The sequence below is a fragment of the Rattus norvegicus genome, chromosome 19 (assembly GCF_021556685.1).
Source record: "Rattus norvegicus strain SHRSP/BbbUtx chromosome 19, alternate assembly SHRSP_T2T, whole genome shotgun sequence".
NCBI lineage: Eukaryota > Metazoa > Chordata > Mammalia > Rodentia > Muridae > Rattus > Rattus norvegicus.
In genome coordinates this window covers 25,940,988-25,963,747 of record NC_141552.1, presented here as the reverse complement: position 1 = coordinate 25,963,747, position 22,760 = coordinate 25,940,988, and the positions used below count along the sequence as shown (strand labels likewise).

General features: G+C 42.2%; 2 protein-coding genes across 3 annotated transcripts in view; both read right to left on the bottom strand.

Moving 5' to 3' along the window:
* LOC134483206 (disks large homolog 5-like) overlaps positions 1-22,760 on the bottom strand; it is a 36,784-nt gene that overhangs the window by 3,367 nt on the left and 10,657 nt on the right. Inside the window, exons 1-2 of one of the 2 annotated variants that reach the window (XM_087596419.1) lie at positions 1,232-1,374; positions 5-164 (exon numbers count right to left, since the gene is read on the bottom strand). In XM_087596419.1, the coding sequence (XP_087452545.1) occupies positions 5-164; positions 1,232-1,313 (242 nt within the window). In that variant the 5' untranslated portion in view covers positions 1,314-1,374. Of the gene's footprint in view, positions 1-4; positions 165-1,231; positions 1,375-22,760 lie in introns of those variants that run through there. The other variant, XM_087596420.1, reaches the window with a different exon arrangement.
* On the bottom strand, positions 8,087-12,853 carry LOC147999251 (disks large homolog 5-like). The gene is made up of 5 exons (XM_087596433.1): positions 12,752-12,853; positions 11,525-11,684; positions 10,093-10,236; positions 9,297-9,459; positions 8,087-8,582 (listed from the first exon to the last, which is right to left on the bottom strand). The coding sequence occupies exons 1-5, from the start codon at positions 12,831-12,833 to the stop codon at positions 8,553-8,555; spliced, it is 579 nt and encodes a 192-aa protein (XP_087452559.1). The 5' UTR covers positions 12,834-12,853; the 3' UTR covers positions 8,087-8,552.

The window sequence follows — 22,760 nt, the reverse complement described above, 5'->3', positions numbered from 1 at the left end:
ATACCTCTTGCTCATGGATCCACCTGTCACATAAAGGAGGCGATCTGTCAGCTCATTTCTCTCCTTGGTAGTTAGCTCCAGTTCTCTATTCAGCCTCTCCTCTCCCTCGTTGGCCTGCACCTTGTTTAGGACATTTTCAGGGGATGACGTCTGTCTGCAGGCCTCTGTAGGTAGAAGAACACAAGTGAACCCGCATGGGGCGAATGCATAGAGCATACACAGACCACAGTGAGGTCCAAACAGGAGAACATGCTTGGAAGCCAGTGTCACTGCAAGGAGTTTGGTCTATGTGTAAGAGGCATCCTAAGTGGATCACAGTTCCCCCACTACTATATAGAGACCAAGAGATGTAAGCAGCCAGGTGTTCCCTATGCCCGCCCACACAGGCTTACAAGTACCAGAGAGATGCCTTCTCCAGGATTATTATCAGGTACGCAGGCTACAACCCGGTTTCAGGACCCTCACCCCTCTGGTTTCAGAAGTCAGATCATCAATTCAGCATCCACAATGACTTGATTGATCAGGGATACTCAGATATTCTACACTGTTATTCTAGTCCAATAACTTTGCATTAAAAAGTCATGTAGGGGGAGGACATGGTCAACAGACTTATTAATTCCCCCTACTGAAATGACAAATGCCCCAGAAGTGCCAATAGGTTACAGGCTCTTTCTCTACCTGCTCCATATAGTTTGGCTACTGTAGAAAAATATCTGCCACACAGAACCTCTAATATATGAAGGTAAGATTGGCCCTGTCAGCCAGAGGTATTCAGAGGAGTTCTAAGAATATAAGGTCATGGCCAGGAGCACAGTTCTCTCCCTCTTACCACTGTCAGATAGTCACTGAATTTAAAGAAGCAATGAAAGTGAAGTACAGTGATGCCCTGTTTAATTCAGAAAAGTTATACCCTCCATGCCTCCTGATGGTGTTATTATATCAATTTAACATACCGAATGCACTGTAAAAGTAAAGACTAGAAGTTCACCCAATAATAGCATAGGCATTGGCATATCCTCCATGTGGTTATGGAGAAACTAATGATGTGAAAACCTTGACTTTCAGGAATTGAGATAATCATGGAATTCAATATCTGTGGAGATGTTCCAGTGGTTGTGGCCCATTACTAAAAAGGCCAGCGGAAGACCCCCACACACACCCCTGACAGGAAGCTCAACATACTCTGCCCAGAACTTACTCCACATTCCCCATGTCCTGTGTCCATCATTACTTTTAGGTTTCGTTTGCTTCACTCTAGACTCTTCTCTATCAACATCAACTCTCCCAAAGCGCCTACAAAGACGGGCAAACATGCCTGTGGATATATCCTTTGGACACTAAGAGAAAAAGTAGGGAATTGGTTGTCACAACGATACTGGTGACATCACAGGGATTCCAAGGTCTCTCTAGGAGACAATAGAATGTCCACGAAGGGACTGCTGATGTCCCGGAGAACAGACTTTGCCTCCCTGCTAATGTTCTCCCTGTACTGAGCAAAAGCTGATGTGCCCTTTTCAGGAGACTTCCCTGTGGCATAGCCACTGAGCACCACATGCTTCCAAAGCCAAATTTGACTCTAGGCTTGATTGGAAAAACCTAAGTCATTGCTATGTATCTAAATGAGTGTTTCCTCCCCAATCCCTGCACAGAAATGTTTCATCCTACCTCAAATTCTCCTCAGTCAGCAATATTACCCATTAAAGATTACTGAGAAATCACACCAGTTAATATAAGTAGCCAAAGAGGTCTCCTGTCTCATCATGTGCAGGTGCATGAAATCACACCCAGAAATAGCCTGTCGGGTAGGTTGCGATGTGGGTGTGTGTTATAGGTACAACCTGAAGCTTTGTGCTTAACATTTGACAGTTGCCACCAGATTCCTTAGGAGAAAGAATTGCATTCATTATGGTCCTGGCAACAATGTGGTGATCTGTTAGCAGAGGAAACTGAAATATTGGATCCACAAGTGAATGCACCCTCAGGCTGAGTGTGGGGCTCTCCTCTTTGCACTTAAGTTACCAAAGCAGGATTCCTTACAGGCCTCTCTAAGCTATAACGTGTGATTTCATCTGAAAAATAAAATAGTCAGCAGATGTGTGTGTGTGTGTGGGGGTCCAGCCAAAGGAGTAGGACAAGCCTAGAGACATAACTCAGGGGACAGAATAAGAAACAAGCATCTTCACTCCTGTTTCATGGATCACCCCACAAAACACAAAAGCATCTATCATATTAAAAAAAAAACCAAGTTATTTTATTGAATGCATACACTAATACTGTTTACAGTATTAGTGGCAAAGCTCAGATTTTGGGGGCAGTTCCATGACTTGAACTATCTTCCGGACAACATATAAAGCAATAAATAAATAAATAAATAAATAAATAAATAAATAAATAAGAAAAAATACAGAAAAATAAAAAAACACAAAAAGCACGAGCCTCTCATGTGAAGTTACAGAAGAGTTATCCAGTGGTCACTTCTGATTCTGACCAGGCCATTTTAGCTATGACAGTGCATAGTGACCCTTAATTTGATGGGTCCTATTTAAAGCTTTGTGCAACATTGTCATTTTAACAAACCTCATCCAGAGCATACATAACGACACAGGATATGATTGCCATGTCCTTGCTGTGTATGAAGTTATTTTTCTGTGTCCTTGATTGTCAGGCATATTACAGCAACAATCTGAGATGGCTGGTAGACTTGGAAGAAAGTGGATATGAAAGATCCCCATTTATATATCAGTACAGCCATTTCTTAAGAATGAGAATCTTTTAAGCTGGCCCTCGCTTAGCCCCTACACATTAGACAATAGAACAGAAAGTACAGAAAGCACATTCCCACCCACTCTCTAGGAAGCTGCCCGACCATAAGAACAGAGGGTATAGAACATATTTACTGCAGGGCAATTACAAGACAGGAAACATCTCTGGGAAGCTGACTGACCACTATAGAAGTGAGATGTCCTTGGTACTGAATGCAGCTGTGCTATAGGCTGACATAGCTATAGCCTTGTCCTGGGAACTCCAGAAGAGAAACACCTGCCAAGACAGATATCCTTGGTCCTTGTCCTGGGAACCCCATGATAAGAAAACATATATCAAGTCAGACGTCCTTGGTACTGAAATAGCTGCATTGATGTGGTTACGGCCTTATCCCAGGAATTCCAGGACGAGAAACATCTGCCTAGTTATCCTTGGCACCGAAATAGCTGAGCTAATGAAACTGTGTGATCATAATGATTGTTTAAGCTGTACATTTCTGTTGTTCGAGGTTCCTCACATCCCTCCTGCGTGAGGACCGTGTCGAGCCCCAGTGCATTGGTATCCCAAAGTAAACCTCTTGTTTTTACATCAAGACTGAGTCCTCTGTGTTCATGGGGTGGTGATTATCCTCAGGACTGGAGTGAGTGTCTCCTCTGTCTGAGGGTCTTTCAGATAAAGCTATAGTTGTGGGTTACACACCTCAATTCTCATTGGCTAATGCTGTCCTCACAGTCCTTGGAGGCCCCTTTGTAAGACTACCTGTTGGAAAGTGGAAGCAGCTTTATTTGAGCTCAAAGTGAACCTGACGAGCAACGTAGAGAACAAGATGGGGTAATTGAGACCCTGTCTAAAACCAGCACTGAAACCCACCCTTCATTCAAAGCATCATCTACAAATTCTTGAATTTTTACCATTCTCTGCCAACCAGTCTTTCATTCAGGAATGGTAGAAAAGAACTGGAAATGATCTTTGTATTCTAAGGACCTCGATCTGTCTTTCCTTAGGTCCACGTTAAGAACAAATGAAATGGGTATCACCATCTGAACAACTTAGTATCACCTACTCAGCATTTCTAGCCTAATACTGTGCCTATGGCAATCTCAAGCTTCCCTGAGTGTTGCTGCCCCAGCAAGAAGAATGAAGAACTGAGGTCAAACCCCAGTGAACCTTTCAAGGGGTTAGAAGAAAGCCATCAGAGATACTGCACTTCTTTGTCCTTAGAATAAGTCAAGATGATACAACGTGAATCTATTGGGCTATTCAACCATCCATCTTCCTCACAACCCCACCTATCTGAGTTCATTGCTTGGCAGAATTCATGCCCCACCATCCTAGATATTTCTTGATTCATTGCTGCCAAGGGCCAGGTTTCCTGAGTTTTGTTTTTTATAGAATTGGGTGTAGTCAATCATAGTTGCCCTCTGTAAGAAATGACAAATATCTATAATAACTGACCACACTGTACTTGTGTATACAAGTACAGTAGTGGAAAATTCAGCATAACTGAGGAATGGGAAATCACCACTGTGTCCTGGCCTTTCTCTGCCCATATCACAGCTCACAGGCAGCTGGGGCAAACCTTGAGTTCCTCTGTAGAAACAGAGTGATGTTGAATGGACACTGAGCAGGCAGAGCAACACAGCTGAGGCAACTCAATTCCAGCAACAAATGCATTATGTGTTTCCCATCTTAACAGCTCCTTTTGAGGACTTGTCCCCACACCTAGCTTAAACACAGCAATTTTCATACATGCCCGCCTGCTATTTCATATTGTTGCTGTAATACGCTTCCACATCATAGATTTCAAAAAAGAAAGAAAATAAACCTGACAGTGAGAAGGGTGATGCCTGTCAACATCTAGTGCATTGGGGGCCCAGGTACGGTCACAAATAACCAGGACACAGGGGATGCAGAGCAAAGGCAGATGCAACTGCATGCAGCTGCAAGTTTATTAACCCTTATATAGTCATGAATATGGATTACCTCACTTTCCCTTTTGGCAAGATATAATAAGATGGTTATTCCCATGATACCAGGAACGACTGAGGCAAGACTAGGCAAAGAAGTGAGACTAAGCCAAGGCTTCTCCTTAAAATATCTGTATAGCAAATCACCCCTCTTCCTAGTATCACAATATCCTTGTCATAACCCAGAGAGCATGAGACCTGCTTCCACAAAATAGGACATAGTACAACATAGTGTAAGGTAAAGTGAGAAAAACATTTCCTTCTCAAGGGCAGCGTTCCAGCCCCTGCTTGCATCTCTCAGCCGTCTTTCCTTGATCCTGTCTGGGAAGTGTATCTCAGTGACTCCACAATTTCTTTCTTTATTCTTTTGTTTTGAAAGTAACACTTTCTATAACACAGCTAAATGTCCTTGAAGGGGTTTAATCATGCAAAAAGAAAGCAATATAATATATAATGTATGCAACCTTTAATGAGTGTATCTATTTTCTTAGGGGTATTATTCAGATACCTTCCCAGATCTGGATTTAACTTTGGTAATTTTTATCTGTCTACAAAATCAACAATATCGAATAAATATTCCAGTTTTCTGGCGTAAAGTCCTCGGGAGTAAGAACTAATGATTTTGGAATTTGCTCGGTGTCTATTGTTATGTCCCTCATTTCATTTCTGATTTTTAATATATGTATTGTCTCTCTTGTGCATTGTTAGTTTGAGGAAGGGTTTGTCTCTCTTGTGGTTCTTCTCAAAAAAAAAAAAGAGGAAGAAAAGAAAAAGACAGCTCTTGCTTTCCTTGATTTTGTATTTTTCTCTTTGTTTCTAAAGGCTTGATTTCAACCCTGAGTTTATTGCCCTTCATCAGATCCTACCAGACTCTCTATGGGATGAGGCTTTGCCTCACCTTGGTAACAGCAGCATGGAATAAATGAAGCTTCTGCTGATCTCTGTTGCGGTGTTGCACATCACAATCTCACCGAAAACCATGCATAGCCTGGTTTTAGGCTCTATTAAAGCCGCCCACTATTTCAGTGTTCCCTGCAAGGTGCCATGGAATGGTAGTAACATAATTCTGCATGCACATCGACATGTTTCTCCACGGTCTTCTGGGTCATTTGATAATAATTTATAGTGAGTTCATGGATGAACACACACACACACACACACACACACACACACACACACACTTTACTGACATGGTGCATATTCTTTGCACACCAAAAATAAAGTGAGCGTTACTGAAAATGCACCAATAATGGAATCGAAGGAGGGAGCTGTGGGGAAGCTGGGGCTTAGAGTTACTTAAAAGACCGATGCAGATTCTCCTTCTATTGGAGGAGAAACTTGATAGACATTGTGGTTCTTTATTTTCTTTCTCTAGAGCACACAGGACTAGGGTGGCAGCTAGGGCTTTGAGCATGTTTGGCAGGTACTGTAGCACTGAATTAAATCCTAGGGCTGGAACCCTATTAATCATCTACAACAATTACAGGGCAGGCTGGATGACGACACTCAGCTGACATTGTGGACATCTCAGGACAGTCACTGGACAATGGCTGACACACTTGTCTGAAGACTGGAAATGTTTCTCGATCTTGGAGAGGAAAGAAGGACCCTCCAACTACACTGTCCTCTAAGGAAGTTTATTCAGGTGAGGGATGACAGGGACTGTTTTGTCTCACGTCACACATGTCAGTAGAAAATATCCTAGGTATTGGATGGCGCTGTTAGCATTAATAGAACACAGCCCATAGTGTTGGGAAGATTAATAAATTATGAGTAGGATTAGAAAACCCCAAGCCTCTTCCAGGTCCTAAGAGAGCAAAAAATACCACCAAACACAGCATTAATGTGATAGGTTGGTTAAATCTAGTTACTAGATTCTAGTGTGATGCCTATGACTTTTTGTGTCATGCTCAGCTTATAATGACTAGAGGACCTAAGCTTGAGAGTCACCAATGCCTCTCCCTTGCTTCTCCAGCTGCTGAGCATTGAAAAGCCCTAATGAGACAGCATCTGTTTGCAGACATACTGGATTGTTCTTCTTCACTTTATCTCTCGGAGTCACCTCCACTCACAGTAAGTCAGTTTAATTCCATAAATTGGAAATGAGTCACGTGGAACATATACTTTCTCAATACGATCACAGATTTCCATGTAAAAGGTGAAACATGAACCGTCCCACCTAAGCTCTGGGCTTGCACAGACCTGCTCTGCAAAAGAAACATGTGGTCACAGCTGCAGTCTGCATTCACTATGGATGCTCTTGAGGTCCTCCCTAAACTGCATGGATTAAGATAATTATCTTGCTTTCTATCAAAAGAATTCATTATGCCAAGTTGGCCTGTAGAAGGAGGCTAGTGTCTTCAGTATTTTATCAGATGTGCTTAATGTATATAATCATCGATAGTAAGTGAAAGATCTGTTTGGAATTGAAACCGAGTGATGCTGGAGGATGATTCTGAATGCACAATGAGCAGTGGAGGCACCAGAGCCCGGTGTGGATGCCTAGCAGGCTACCACATTGAGCAGGCACCGCTCAACCACCTGTACATACACATCTCCTGAGATCTCTCTCCTTAATTGAAGGTGATCGTGTCCATCTAGTACAGCACATGCCCTGGAAGGACAAAAGCTACCTACAGGAGCTGTGGTGATGGCTCACAGGTTAGAGCATCTGCTGCTCTCTCAGAAGAACCACATGGTCCCTAACAATCATCTACAATGGGGAATGCTATTCCCTCTTTTGGATCATGAGGGAAATGCACTCAGGAGTGACCCAGACATACATTTGAAAAAAAAAGATCCATTGAGTTACATGATAAAAATAAATATAATCAGCAACAATAAAAAACACAGCATATGAATGATCAAGTGAAACAGCACCTATAAAAACCTATTTCCCAAAATGACGTTGATGGTCATTATCTTTGTGGTTTAATACTAATGCTGTATTGTAAGAAAAACTGAGGCACATGGTTCTCGATTAGGATTATTCTATATTCCTTTGTGAAAGTTGTCATTTTTTCTGCAGCTCTACAGGCATGAGTGTGTGCTACTCTATATCTGGTGCACACAGTCAATAAGGAATGTGTGTTGTAGACTGATATAGACTAGGATGAGCAGAATACATGACAGCATGGATACAGTATGGCAGTGATTACATCATAAAGTGTGTGTCCATAAAAAAAAGTCACATTATCCACACAAAAGACACCATCACCCTGTGTACCCCTTGGTGGCTTTGAATTCCCTATTTACCCATGCTGCCTGGACCATGCAAAGATCCATATCCAGCTGTAAGCTCTAAGTCTACAGGAGGGGAAAGGACCCTTGAATAAGATGGTCTTAAGAGTCAAGAGTTACAAATCAATTTTTATTCATAAGGAATACAATTTACAAAAAACAGGCATAAAATGAACAACTAAAATGGTATAAAAAATGAAAAACAGTAACAAGAATATATAACTATGAAATAACAAAAAGAAAACTTCAATGAAAATCATAATCAAAAACATTTCTTAACAGCATTTTCTTAATGAACATTTAGAAACACAGTTGTAGTCCTGTTTCTCCTCTAGGACAGGAGATGTCAAGGCAGTCCCCTCAGTTGTCTCTCAAATGGTGTTGTCGGTATGAGAAAGGAGAAAGACTTCAATGAGACAGGCTGGCATACGGATACATAAATTTAGGGTCTCTATACATTGAGGAAATTATCTGAGAAGAATAATATTCCCCCAAAAAGTCTTTGACTGGGAGGATTGTTGTCACAGGGAACTCCTGAGAGAGAAACTCATTCCTCAGGGGGCTGTCTTCCTGGGATCCGTCCTATGCCATGTCTCCTGCAGTTCCTGAGACCTGGGAGGAGAAGGCAGCTATTAAGACACTGATTTGGTGGGGACATGCATACCAGCTATCAAGTTGCTGCCTTCTTTCCCCTCAGCTGCATTGGACAGACAGCACTGATCTTTTCACTGAAATCATTGCTGATATCTATGCAGGATGGGAAACATCACCAGCAACCCTCACAGTACTGTGGGAGAACAAGCTGCTCCTCAGAATCTACCAGTGCAAACCAAGAATGGGGAAATGGGGAGAGACCTAATTGGGGTGCAGGAAGAAAGGAGAAGGCCACATGATACCCAGATCAAAGCCAATGACCAGGACTCATTTGCCATTTGCACTTGGTTCTTATCCCTACAAGGTGCTTCCAACCATAACATGACCCCTGTATGACCTTTGTCACAGGACCAAGAACTCGTTCAAACTCTTCATAGCATCCAATCTGTGATAGGGAGATGCAGTCATGTGATATGTTATTCCTCTGTCACCATTTCTGGACTGCAGTTTCAAAAAGGGCAGAGAAGTATAATTGCCCATAATTCAGCTTCTGAAAAGTGGTTAACATCCCAGAATACTTGTGCATAGACAGAGCAATGAATAACTCTATCACATGAGGTGGGTGACTGATTGGGTGTGGGGAGATTAGAAAGATGATAGGGGAAGTAAAGATGTATCCAATAGGCAAATGGTATCAGACATTGTTAATCTGACTCAGCTGCTTGTTCCTACCACATTTTGCTGGGTCTGGAGGTTGCTGGTCATCTCCTGTTCTTCTTCATCGTTTGGGTTCAACTCAAACAAATATCGCTGTAACTCCTTGCACTCCTGCTTCAATGTGACCAACTTCTTCTTCATACATGCCTGGTCCATCAGGAGCCGGCTGTGCAGGTTGCTGGAAACACACTCTGCATAGTAAGATCCTGAGGCCTCTTCCTCCCATTCCAACTGCCAAATCCCACAAAGTCCACCAGGACCCAGATACCCATAATGACTTCATAGAATACATCTCCATACATGTAAGGCTGCTGCACAAACAGCAAACGGCCAATCCAGGGAAGAATAAATTGTTTCTGTGACCCAAGCACCAGTAAGAGTCCATGTCTCTCCAAAAGAACAAGGGATCTACAACTATCCATGAAAGCCCAATGCACCGGGGCAACATCAATTAGTAGGCAGTAAACAATCACAAGAGGACAGTAGAACCAAGAGAAGGTCATGCTAACCATGTGGTCCACACATTGAGCTTTGTTAAACCTGGTATGACCCCAGAGGCCCAGGTCGGCCTAATAACACTCTGATGCCTGAATCAGTATAGTTCTATCCAGAGCCTTCTAAAGATGCATAGACACTGTGGTGATGAGTCACAGTCTCTTATGGAACTGAAACTGAGTCCAAAAGACCCACGACACAGTGATATTTAAACAGCAGAAGACATGGACCCAGAGCTGCAGGCTCTCCAGTCCGGAACAAAGAGAGGCAGCAATGGATATTCCACAAGTGATGGGCCCTTCTGACCAGTACTTACCAATAGAAGTTAATCTCCTTCTTGAGCTCCTGAAATTTCTCACGATGTTCAATGTTCTTTGTGTCTAAGTTGTGCAGTAATGACATGACCTCTTTCTCCTTTATCTTCAAGTTTTCATAAAATGGATTTGGCCTGAAGTAGGGGCTGGACCCAGGAAGATAGAACCCAATGAACATCGGGGTTTAGGATTATATGAACTCAGGCTGTGTCCTGTACTACCCCAGCCCTGGAAGGACACTTTCTGAATTCTACATATTTGGATCTTCTTCAGCTTCAGAAACTTGGAATTGTGTGCCCAGGACAACAGAAGCTAAGCACCCAGATAAAGGGTTCCCTGGCTCACTTTTTTCAATCAGGAGGGCTGGATCTGCATTCAAACCTGTTATGCTGTCAAGAGCCTAGGCCAAAGAGCTTACCCAACCACACACACACACACACACAGACACAGACACACACACACACACACACACACACACACACACATACATCCAGAAACCTCTGATTTCATTTTTCCTATTTTGACAAGTGGAATGCTACAAGCCGAATAACTAATATTCTAGAGGCAGACAGTACACATAATTCTGGAGATGAGACCAGATATTGCCACAAACTTATAATCTGCTCAAGGCATACAAATGTATCGACAAATGTGACTACACAGGCAAAGAACTGTGCTGTTGAAAGTGGGGCTTCCAAAATAAAGCACTTACACCTCCATGAAACTATTATACAGGTAAATCCTGAGGTCAAAAAACAGACCCCTAAATTCCAAGGGTGGAGAAATAGAGAAACATATAAAGGTTGTGCATATTCATGCAGACCTGTGCACACAGAGACACACAAACTGGGACACACCCACAGGAAAAGAAAAGTAAGGTCTCCAGCTCCGAAAAAAAGAACCCCCCAAAAAAAATAAAGAACCAAAAAAAAAAAAGAAAGAAAGAAAAGTAAACAGACTCAGAGAATGAGAGAGACAAATATGGAAGGAGCACAATGAGAATCAGTAGAAATGCATGCACCATTACTGTCTCAGAGTGCAAGGCACAGAGACAAGAAGGAGCAGGCCAGAGCCTCAGGCCTTGTAGTTAAGCATTGATATGAACAATGTGGGACCTGTCACCTAAGGCTGCTGCCAGGAGATGATAGCGTTCAGTCACCTTCCTAGCAAGTACAAACACTCTCCACAAACTCACAGCACCTAGAACCTTGCAAAACTACCACCTGTCCAGGGCTTTCCAATTGTACACTGGGAACTCATGCTCCAGTGACTTTATCCCTGAAATCTTCACTCAGATCACAAGTTCAGATTTTCAACAGGAGGAATCAGAGAGTCCATTTTCAATCTCCCTCCTCAGTAAGGGTAGGGTTCTGAATCTCCTCTCTATGGGAGATGAGGTTTAGAAAAAGGTCGTTTGTTTGGAGCAATGCATACCTCTTGTTCATGGATCCACCTGTCACATAAAGGAGGCGATCTGTCAGCTCATTTCTCTCCTTGGTAGTTAGCTCCAGTTCTCTATTCAGCCTCTCCTCTTCCTCGTTGGTCTGCACCTTGTTTAGGACATTTTCAGGGGATGATGTCTGTCTGCAGGCCTCTGTAGGTAGAAGAACACAAGTGAACCCGCATGGGGCGAATGCATAGAGCATACACAGACCACAGTGAGGTCCAAACAGGAGAACATGCTTGGAAGCCAGTGTCACTGCAAGGAGTTTGGTCTATGTGTAAGAGGCATCCTAAGTGGATCACAGTTCCCCCACTACTATATAGAGACCAAGAGATGTAAGCAGCCAGGTGTTCCCTATGCCCACCCACACAGGCTTACAAGTACCAGAGAGATGCCTTCTCCAGGATTATTATCAGGTACGCACGCTACAACCCGGTTTCAGGACCCTCACCCCTCTGGTTTCAGAAGTCAGATCATCAATTCAGCATCCACAATGACTTCATTGATCAGGGATACTCAGATATCCTACACTGTTACTCTAGTCCAATAACTTTGCATTAAAAAGTCATGTAGGGGGAGGACATGGTCAACAGACTTATTAATTCCCCCTACTGAAATGACAAATGCCCCAGAAGTGCCAATAGGTTACAGGCTCTTTCTCTACCTGCTCCATATAGTTTGGCTACTGTAGAAAAATATCTGCCACACAGAACCTCTAATATATGAAGGTAAGATTGGCCCCGTCAGCCAGAGGTAGTCAGAGGAGTTCTAAGAATATAAGGTCATGGCCAGGAGCACAATTCTCTCCCTCTTACTACTGTCAGATAGTCACTGAATTTAAAGAAGCAATGAAAGTGAAGTACATTGATGCCCTGTTTAATTCAGAAAAGTTATACCCTCCATGACTCCTGATGGTGTTATTATATCAATTTAACCTACCGAATGCACTGTAAAAGTAAAGACTAGAAGTTCACCCAATAATAGCATAGGCATTGCCATATCCTCCATGTGGTTATGGAGAAACTAATGATGTGAAAACCTTGACTTTCAGGAATTGTGATAATCATGGAATTCAATATCTGTGAAGATGTTCCAGTGGTTGTGGCCCATTACTAAAAAGGCCAGCGGAAGACCCCCACACTCACCCCTGAGAGGAAGCTCAACATACACTGCCCAGAACTTACTCCACATTCCCCATGTCCTGTGTCCATCATTACCTTTAGGTTCCGTTTGCTTCACTCTAGACTCTTCTCTACCAACATCAACTCTCCCAAAGCGCCTGAGAAGACGGGCAAACATGTCTGTGGATATATCCTTTGGACACTAAGAGAAAAAGTAGGGAATTGGTTGTCACAACGATACTGGTGACATCACAGGGATTCCAAGGTCTCTCTAGGAGACAATAGAATGTCCACGAAGGGACGGCTGATGTCACGGAAAACAGACTTTGCCTCCCTGCTAATGTTCTCCCTGTACTGAGCAAAAGCTGATGTGCCCTTTTCAGGAGACTTCCCTGTGGCATGCCACTGAGCACCACATGCTTCCAAAGCCAAATTTGGCTCTAGTCTGGATTGGAAAAACCTAAGTCATTGCTATGTATCCAAATGAGTGCTTCCTCCCCAATCCCTGCACAGAAATGTTTCATCCTACCTCAAATTCTCCTCAGTCAGCAATATTACCCATTAAAGATTACTGAGAAATCACACCAGTTCCTATAAGTAGCCAAAGAAGTCTCCTGTCTCATCATGTGCAGGTGCATGAAATCACACCCAGAAATAGCCTGTAGGGTAGGTTGCGATGTGGGTGTGTGTTATAGGTACAACCTGAAGCTTTGTGCTTAACATTTGACAGTTGCCACCAGATTCCTTAGGAGAAAGAATTGCATTCATTATGGCCCTGGCAAAAATGTGGGGATCTGTTAGCAGAGGAAACTGAAATATTGGATCCACCAGTGAATGCACCCTCAGGCTGAGTGTGGAGCTCTCCTCTTTGCACTTAAGTTACCAAAGCAGGATTGCTTACAGGCCTCTCTAAGCTCCAACGTGTGAGTTCATCTGAAAAATAAAATAGTCAGCAGATGTGTGTGTGGGGGGGTACAGCCAAAGGAGTAGGACAAGCCTAGAGACATAACTCAGTGGACAGAGTAAGAAACAACCATCTTCACTCCTGTTTCATGGATCACCCCACAAAACACAAACGCATCTATCCTACTTAAAAAAAAAAACAAGTTATTTTATTGAATGCATACACTAATACTGTTTACACTATTAGTAGCAAAGCTCAGATTTTGGGGGCAGATCCATGACTTGAACTATCTTCCGGACAACATATAAAGCAATAAATAAATAAATAAATAAATAAATAAATAAATAAATAAATAAAACAGAAAAATAAAAAACACAAAAAGCACAAGCCTCTCATGTGAAGTTACAGAAGAGTGATCCAGTGGTCACTTCTGACCAGGCCATTTTAGCTATGACAGTGCATAGTGACCCTTAATTTGATGGGTCCTATATAAAGCTTTGTGCAATATTGTCATTTTAACAAACCTCATCCAGAACATACAGAACGACACAGGATATGATCACAATGTCCTTGCTGTGTATCAAGTTATTTTTCTGTGTCCTTGATTGTCAGGCATATTACAGCAACAATCTGAGATGGCTGGTAGACTTGGAAGAAAGTGGATATGAAAGATCCCCATTTATATATCAGTAAAGCCATTTCTTAAGAATGAGAATCTTTTAAGCTGGCCGTCGCTTAGGCCCTTGACATTAGACAATAGACCAGAAAGTACAGAAAGCACATTCCCACCCACGCTCTAGGAAGCTGCCGGGCCATAAGAACAGAGGGTATAGAACATATTTACTGCAGGGCAATTACAAGACAGGAAACATCTCTGGGAAGCTGACTGACCACTATAGAAGTGAGATGTCCTTGGTACTGAATGCAGCTGTGCTATAGGCTGACATAGCTATAGCCTTGTCCTGGGAACTCCAGAAGAGAAACACCTGCCAAGACAGATATCCTTGGTCCTTGTCCTGGGAACCCCAGGATAAGAAAACATATATCAAGTCAGACGTCCTTGGTACTGAAATAGCTGCATTGATGTGGTTATGGCCTTATCCCAGGAATTCCAGGATGAGAAACATCTGCCTACTTATCCTCGGCACCGAAATAGCTGAGCTAAGGAAACTGTGTAATCTTCACTGACTGTTTAATCTGTACATTTTTGTTGTTCGAGGCTCCTCACATCCCTCCTTCGTGAGGACCGTGTCGAGCCCCAGTGCATTGGATTCCCAAAGTAAACCTCTTGTTTTTACATCAAGACTGAGTCCTGTGTGTTCATGTGGTGGTGATTGTCCTCAGGACTGCTGCGAGAATCTCCTCTGTCTGAGGGTCTTTCAGATAAAGCTATAGTTGTGGGTTACACACCTCAATTCTCATTGGCTAATGCTGTCCTCACAGTCCTTGGAGGCCCCTTTGTAAGACGACCTGTTGGAAAGTGGAAGCAGCTTTATTTGAGCTCAAAGTGAACCTGACGAGCAACGTAGAGAACAAGATGGGGTAATTGAGACCCTGTCTAAAACCAGCACAGAATCCCACCCTTCTTTCAAAGCATCATCTACCAATTCTTGAATTTTTACCATTCTCTGCCAACCAGTCTTTCATTCAGGAAAGGTAGAAAAGAACTGGAAATGATCTTTGTATTCTAAGGACCTCGATCTGTCTTTCCTTAGGTCCACGTTAAGAACAAATGAAATGGGTATCACCATCTGAACAACTTAGTATCACCTACTCAGCATTTCTAGCCTAATACTGTGCCTATGGCAATCTCAAGCTTCCCTAATGTTGCTGCCCCATCAAGAAGAATGAAGTTCTATGGTCAATCCCCAGTGAACCTTTCAAGGGGTTAGAAGAAAGCCATCAGAGATACTGCACTTCTTTGTCCTTAGATTAAATCAAGATGATACAACGTGAATCTATTGGGCTATTCAACCATACATCTTCCTCACAACCCCACCTATCTGAGTTCATTGCTTGGCAGAATTCATGCCCCACCATCCTAGCTATTTCTTGATTCATTGCTGCCAAGGGCCAGGTTTCCTGAGTTTTGTTTTTTATAGAATTGGGTGTAGTCAATCATAGTTGCCCTCTGTAAGAAATGACAAATATCTATAATAACTGACCACACTGTACTTGTGTATACAAGTACAGTAGTGGAAAATTCAGCATAACTGAGGAGTGGGAAATCACCACTGTGTCCTGGCCTTTCTCTGCCCATATCACAGCTCACAGGCGGCTGGGGCAAACCTTGAGTTCCTCTGTAGAAACAGAGTGATGTTGAATGGACACTGAGCAGGCAGAGCAACACAGCTGAGGCAACTCAATTCCAGCAACAAATGCATTATTTGTTTCCCATCTTAACAGCTCCTTTTGAGGACTTGTCCCCACACCCAGCTTAAACACAGCAATTTTCATACATGCCAGCCTGCTATTTCATATTGTTGCTGTAATACGCCTCCACATCATAGATTTCAAAAAAATATATACCTAACACTGAGAAGGGTGATGCCTGTCAACATCTAGTGCGTTGGGGGCCCAGGTATGCTCACAAATAACCAGGACACAGGGGATGCAGAGCAAAGGCAGATGCAACTGCATGCAGCTGCAAGCTTATTAACCCTTATACAGGCATGAATATGCATTACCTCACTTTCCCTTTTGGCAAGATATAATAAGATCGTTATTCCCATGATACCAGGAACAACCGAGGCAAGACTAGGCAAAGAAGTAAGACTAAGCAAAGGCTTCTCCTTAAAATATCTGTATAGCAAATCACCCCTCTTCCTAGTATCACAATATGCTTGTCATAACCCAGAGAGCATGAGAGCCGCTTCCACAAACATAGGACATAGTGCAACAGAGTGTGAGGTAAAGTGAGAAAAACATTTTCTTCTCAAGGGCAGCATTCCAGCCCCTGCTTGCATCTCTCAGCCGTCTTTCCTTGATCCTGTCTGGGAAGTATATCTCAGTGACTCCACAGTTTCTTTCTTCGTCCTTTTGTTTTAAAAGTAACACTTTCTATAACATAGCTAAATGTCCTCGAAGGGGTTTAATCGTGCAAAAATAAAGCAGTATAATATATAATGTATGCAACCTTTAATGACAGTATCTATTTTCTTAGGGATATTTTTCAGATACCTTCCCAGATCTGGATTTAACTTTGGTAATTGTTATCTGTCTACAAAATCAACAATATCGAATAAATATTCCAGTTTCTGGCGTAAAGTCCTCGGGAGTAAGAACTAATGATTTTGCAATTTGCTCGGTGTCTATTGTTATGTCCCTCATTTCATTTCTGATTTTTAATTTATGTATTGCCTCTCTTCTGCATTGTTAGTTTGAGGAAGGGGTTGTCTCTCTTGTGGATCTTCTCAAAAAAAAAAAAAAAGAGGAAGAAAAGACAGCTCTTGCTTTCCTTGACTTTGTATTTTTCTCTTTGTTTCTAAAGGCTTGATTTCAACCCTGAGTTTACTCCTTTCATCAGATCCTACCAGACTCTCTATGGGATGAGGCTTTGCCTCACTTGGTAACAGCAGCATGGAAAAAATGAAGCTTCTGCTGATCTCTGTTGTGGTGTTGCACATCACAATCTCACCGAAAACCATGCATAGCCTGGTTTTAGGCTCTATTAAAGCAGCCCAGTATTTCAGTGTTACCTGCAAGGTGCCATGGAACGGTAGTAACATAATTCTGCATGCACATCGACAGGTTTCTCCACGGTCTTCTGGGTCATTTGATAATAATTTATAGTGAGTTCATGGATGAACACAAACACACACACACACACACACACACACACACACACACACACTTTACTTACATGGTGCATATTCTTTGCACACCAAAAATAAAGTGAGAATTACTGAAAATGCACCAATAGTGCAATCGATGGAGGGAGCTGTGGGGAAGCTGGGGCTTAGAGTTACTTAAAAGACCGGATGCAGATTCTCCTTCTATTGGAGGAGAAACTTGATAGACAATGGGGATCTTTATTTTCTTTCTCTAGAGCACACAGGACTAGGGTGGCAGCTAGGGCTTTGAGCATGTTTGGCAAGTACTGTAGCACTGAATTAAATCCTAGGGCTGGAACCCTATTAATCATCTACAACAATTACAGGGCAGGCTGGATGACGACACTCAGCTGACAATGTGGACATCTCAAGACAGTCACTGGACAATGGCTGACACACTTGTCTGAAGACTGGAAATGTTTCTCGATCTTGGAGAGGAAAGAAGGACCCTCCAACTACACTGTCCTCTAAGAAAGTTTATTCAGGTGAGGGATGACAGGGACTGTTTTGTCTCATGTCACACATGTCAGTAGAAAATATCCTAGGTATTGGATGCCGCTGTTAGCATTAACAGAACAAAGCCCATAGTGTTGGGAAGATTAATAAATTATGAGTAGGATTAGAAAACCCCAAGCCTCTTCGAGGTTCTAGGAGAGCAAAAAAAAAAAAAATACCACGAAATACAGCATTAATGTGATAGTTTGGTTAAATCTAGTTACTAGTTTCTATTGTGATACCTATTGTCAGTGCCTGTGCCGACAGTGTGTGAATATCAGGTGTAGGTTTGTGGGGTTGAAAGAAAACACTTACACGGGTCACCCCTTTTTAGCGAGTGCCACCAAGGCTTTACTGAGATCTCCTTATATACCAGAGGCAAAAGCCGTGGAAAAACAACAAGGCAGGTGAAAATCCCCAAACAGGAAAATAGGACAAGTCTGTGTGGTGAAAGTTCCAGCCCAATCAGGGGCATAAACAGCTTCTTAAAAACAAGAAGCAGGAAAGCTCAGTGGGGAGGAAGGGTGCCATGGAAAATCCCAGCCCCAAATCAGGGGCTAAGAGCAGCTGTCAAAGGTGTAAACAATTTCTTGCTATAGCAGGCTGAAAGGCTCAGCGAGGGGGGAGGGAAACACCAAGGTAGGGCCCAACAGGAGCCTTCAATGGTGGCTCTAATGTTTCACTTTCCTATGCCAACTGGCCTCCACACTGTTTCTAGCACCATAATGATTTCAAGTCTTCCTCCTAAGGAATTTTGTGGCAACCGTTGAATGCTAAGCACAAGGCTTCATGAGTGTTCCCCTAACACACACCCATGTTGCAACCTTCCATGCAGGCTATTTCTTGATGTGATTTCAAGCACCTGTACATAATAAGACAGGAGAACATTTTGAGTGCATATTCAAACTGGTATTATTTCTCAGGAATTTTTAATGGCTAATATTGGTGAAGAAGGATAATTTGAGTTAGGATGAGACATTTTTGGGCAGGATTTGGAAGGAAACATTCATTTAGATGCATAGGAATTACTAAGGTTTTTATAATCAAGCTTAGAGGAAAATTTGGCTTTGGAAGAAGGAGATGCTCAGTGGCTCTGCCCCGGGAAAGTCTCCTGGAAAGGGCACCTCTGCTTATGCTCAGTACAGGGAGAACATTAGCAGGGAGGCAAAGTCTGCTCCCCATGACATCAGCTGTCCCTTCTTGGACATTCAATTGTCTCCTAGAGAGTTCTTGGCGTCCTCTGCTATGTCACCAATGTTAGAGTGACAACCAGTGCCCTAGTTTCTCTCAGTCCGAGTCTGGCAGATACATCCTAAGACATGTTTTCCAGTCTTAGAAGTGTTTTGGGAGGGGCGAATGTCAATTGTGGAGAGACTAGGGTGAAGGAGTCTGACCTTTCGTCTCACAGAAATGATGGACAAAGAAAGTGGTTCTGGGGAATGTGGAGTAAGTTCTGGGCAGTGTCTTTTGAGCTTTCTGTGGAGGTGGGGTGGGGGGAGGGCTGGTGGGGGTCCTGCAAGGTTAAGCTGACCTTTCTAGCAATTGGCCACAACAACTGGAGCATCAGCAAAGGAATTGAATTTCCATGAATATCACAATTCCTGAAAGTCATGGATTTCAGAACATTAATTTTCCCATCCCCAAAGAAAGGATATGGTAAGGCCAATGCTACTATTCTGTGAACTTCTGGCCTTTACTTTTAAAGTTGATTTGTGGCTTGTTTTTTGTTTGTTTATTTATTTATTTAGTGGGTAATATTATTTATTGCCAAAGTCAAACATCTGGGTTACATCCTGGGACCCACATGACAGAAGGAGAGAAATGGCTCCTGAAAGTTGTTTGGTCATGTGCTGCACACACACACACACACACACACACACACACACACACACACAGACACTCATACTCATACTCTCACTCATACACACACAAACTTTAAAGCAATAGTAATTTTTCTTAGAGTCTGATATAATTGGTTCTAATACAAAGACAGCCTGAGTGTAGTTACTATATAATTAAATAGTACTCATGCTCTCAGGCAAAGAGTTTAAAGTTTATAGGCACCTAATAAACTAGCATTGGGACATATAAAGAACATTTAAATGTTCAGCAGAAATACAAAGAACAACTAATTTAATTTGTTAAAATGAAAGCTTATACAATTCTGAAGGTTTTTATACTGGTTTTATTATACATGTAACTATGAAAAGAAAACATACATACTTGATCAATGAAATGAGGAAGATTGATTTAATGAACAGAAAAATGGATGGTACTTCAAAATTTCCATGATTACATATTATCTATTTAATTCCCTCCACAATAGCAAGAAACGGACATTATTATTTATGCGACATTACAGATACATAAACCGAGAAAATATTGTTTGGCCTGATTTTCTGAGCTTTTTAAAGGTTTAGTTAATTGTCAGAGCTGTGCTTTAAAATTAGGGTCCATATTCTTCTGTTTTAAATGTGTGACACTTTTCTCTTTTTTTCTCCATCTTTATTAAATTGGGTATTTCTTATTTATATTTCAATTGTTATTACCTTTCTGGGTTTCCAGGCAAACATCCCCCTAACCCCTCCCCCTCCCCTTCTCTATTGGTGTCCCCTCCCCATCCTCCTCCCATTGCCACCCTCCCCCCAACAATCCCTTTCACTGGGGGTTCAGTCTTGGCAGGACCAAGGGCTTCCCTTTTATTTCTAGTGGGTGCTGCTCTCCCTGCTCCGTGGGAAGTGGATGGGGGGAAGGCCCAGGCCTGAGGTGAGTTGGAACTGGGGTAGAAAGGCATAGGGCCTCCTAGGTGAGAATGCCAAACCACCACTGCTGCTGCAGCCACCATGGAGAAGCCCTTGTTCCTGCTGCAGGGAGGAGAGTCTGGTGCCCACAAGATGGCTGAAGGGGAGCTGAGAGTGGACAGCTTCATCACCCGCCTGCTGGAGGTATGAGGATATCGTCCGGGAAAAATTGTGCAGATGACTGAAGCAGAAGTCCGAGGGCTGTGTATCACGTCTCGTGAAATCTTTCTTAGCCAGCCAACAGCTGTGAACACAGGTTTCTTTTGGAGAGCAGGCCTGTGCAGGCCCAGAAACTAGGTGGGACAGTTCAAGCTACCCTTTTTCCATGGCCAATCTCAGATCATATTCAGAAAGTATTTCTTGGGCTAAAGAGATGGCTTAGTGGTTAAGAGCACTGACAGCTCTTCCAGAGGTCCTGAGTTCAAATCCCAGCAACCACATGGTGGCTCACAACCATCTGTAATGAGATCTGATGCCCTCTTCTGGTGTGTCTGAAGACAGTCACGGTGTACTTGTATATAATAAATAAATAAATAAATCTTTAAAAAAAAAAGAGTATTTCTTCCAGGTGATGGATTTCCAATTTATGGAATTGAATTAACTTACTGATGGTGGAAGTGACACAGAGAGTTAAAGTACAGAAGGAATAATCCAGAATGTCCACCAACAGTTGCTGTCTCACCAGGGCTTTTAAAAGCTCAGCTGCTAGAGAAGCAATGTAGTCTTTGGTTATTCTCAAGCTTAGGTCTTCTAGTCATTATAAGCTGACCATGACACAAAAAGAGTCATCTATATCAAAATAGAGAATAGTAACTAGATTCACACCACACTATCACATTACTACTGTATTTGAGGTTCTCAGTTAATATCTAAGAACCTGGAAGAGGCCTGGGTCTTGCTACACATACTTATAATTTATGTCCCCATTGTCAGCTGAGATTCTTCATGCAGCCTGGGGTCAAGGAGGTCATCCCACAAAGCACAAAACACCCATCTCAGATAAACATGTATGGTTTATTGAATCCAAAACATCCATGAATTTCAGGACACAATTAAATGTTGAAACCTAAGGATAATAGATAGAGAAGAGAATTAAGATGTCTAGTGCATAGATCCAGTAAACACCTTCAACAAATCATAGCAGCAAACTTCCATCAGGTAAAGAAAGAAAAGGCCATAAAGGTACAACAAGCCTACAGAACATCAAACTAATTGTACCAGAAAAATTCCTCCATTCACGTAATAATTAAAACGCTAAATGCACAGATCAAGAAAGAACATTAAAAGGTATAAATATCTAGTAACAAATAAATTCAGACGTATCTGAATTACACCAGACTTCTCAACAGAGATTCTAAAAGTCAGAAAATCTTGGGCAGATGTAATACAGACACAGGCTCCTATATCCAGCATAATCCTCAATCACCATAAAAGGAGGAACCAGGATATTTCATGACAAAACCAAATTTAAACAACTCTTTTCTCTAAGAAAGCACAACAGAGGCTAATAGGAGGAAAACTCCAAGACAATGAACTAAACTCTACCCAAGAAAGACCAAGAAATTAATCTTCTCTCAATAATTAAAAAAAAGATAAGCACACAAACATAATTTCACCTATAACCAGAAAAAGAAGAGAAAGTAGCAATCATTGGCTTTAATATCTGACCAGTTAATCCCCAAGCTCCCAGGGGCCAAACTGCCAGCCAAAGTGTATGCAAGGATGCTCTATGGTTCAAGGTGAGGCCTATTGCCCCACCAAATGCAGATCCTAGAGGTGTGAGGTGGGGATGGATATGTGTGGGTGCAGGAGCACTGTCACATAGGCAAAGCTGAGCAGAAATGGAATGTAAGGTTTGATGAGGGGAGTGTGGAAAGCAGGACAACAGTTGAAATGTAAATAAATAAAATAACCGATTAATAAAAAAATGCCAAAAATAAAATAACAAGTAAAAAGGTAAATGAAAATTAAACCAAACCAACCAAACAAACAAACAAAAACCCCTGTAGTGTATTGGCCTAATGCTGCTTGTATTTTAATGCTAATTTGTTGAACTCAAGACTGGTTAACCC

Bases quoted from the DNA above. Each gene is read 5' to 3' on its own strand.
- LOC147999251 (XM_087596433.1), bottom strand. From the start codon at position 12,833: ATGTTTGCCCGTCTTCTCAGGCGCTTTGGGAGAGTTGATGTTGGTAGA. The intron at 11,685-12,751 runs GTAATGATGGAC...TTCTACCTACAG, and splicing joins GAAGCAAACGGAACCTAAAG to AGGCCTGCAGACAGACATCA. The intron at 9,460-10,092 runs GTAAGTACTGGT...GTGTGTTTCCAG, and splicing joins AAGGAGATTAACTTCTATTG to CAACCTGCACAGCCGGCTCC.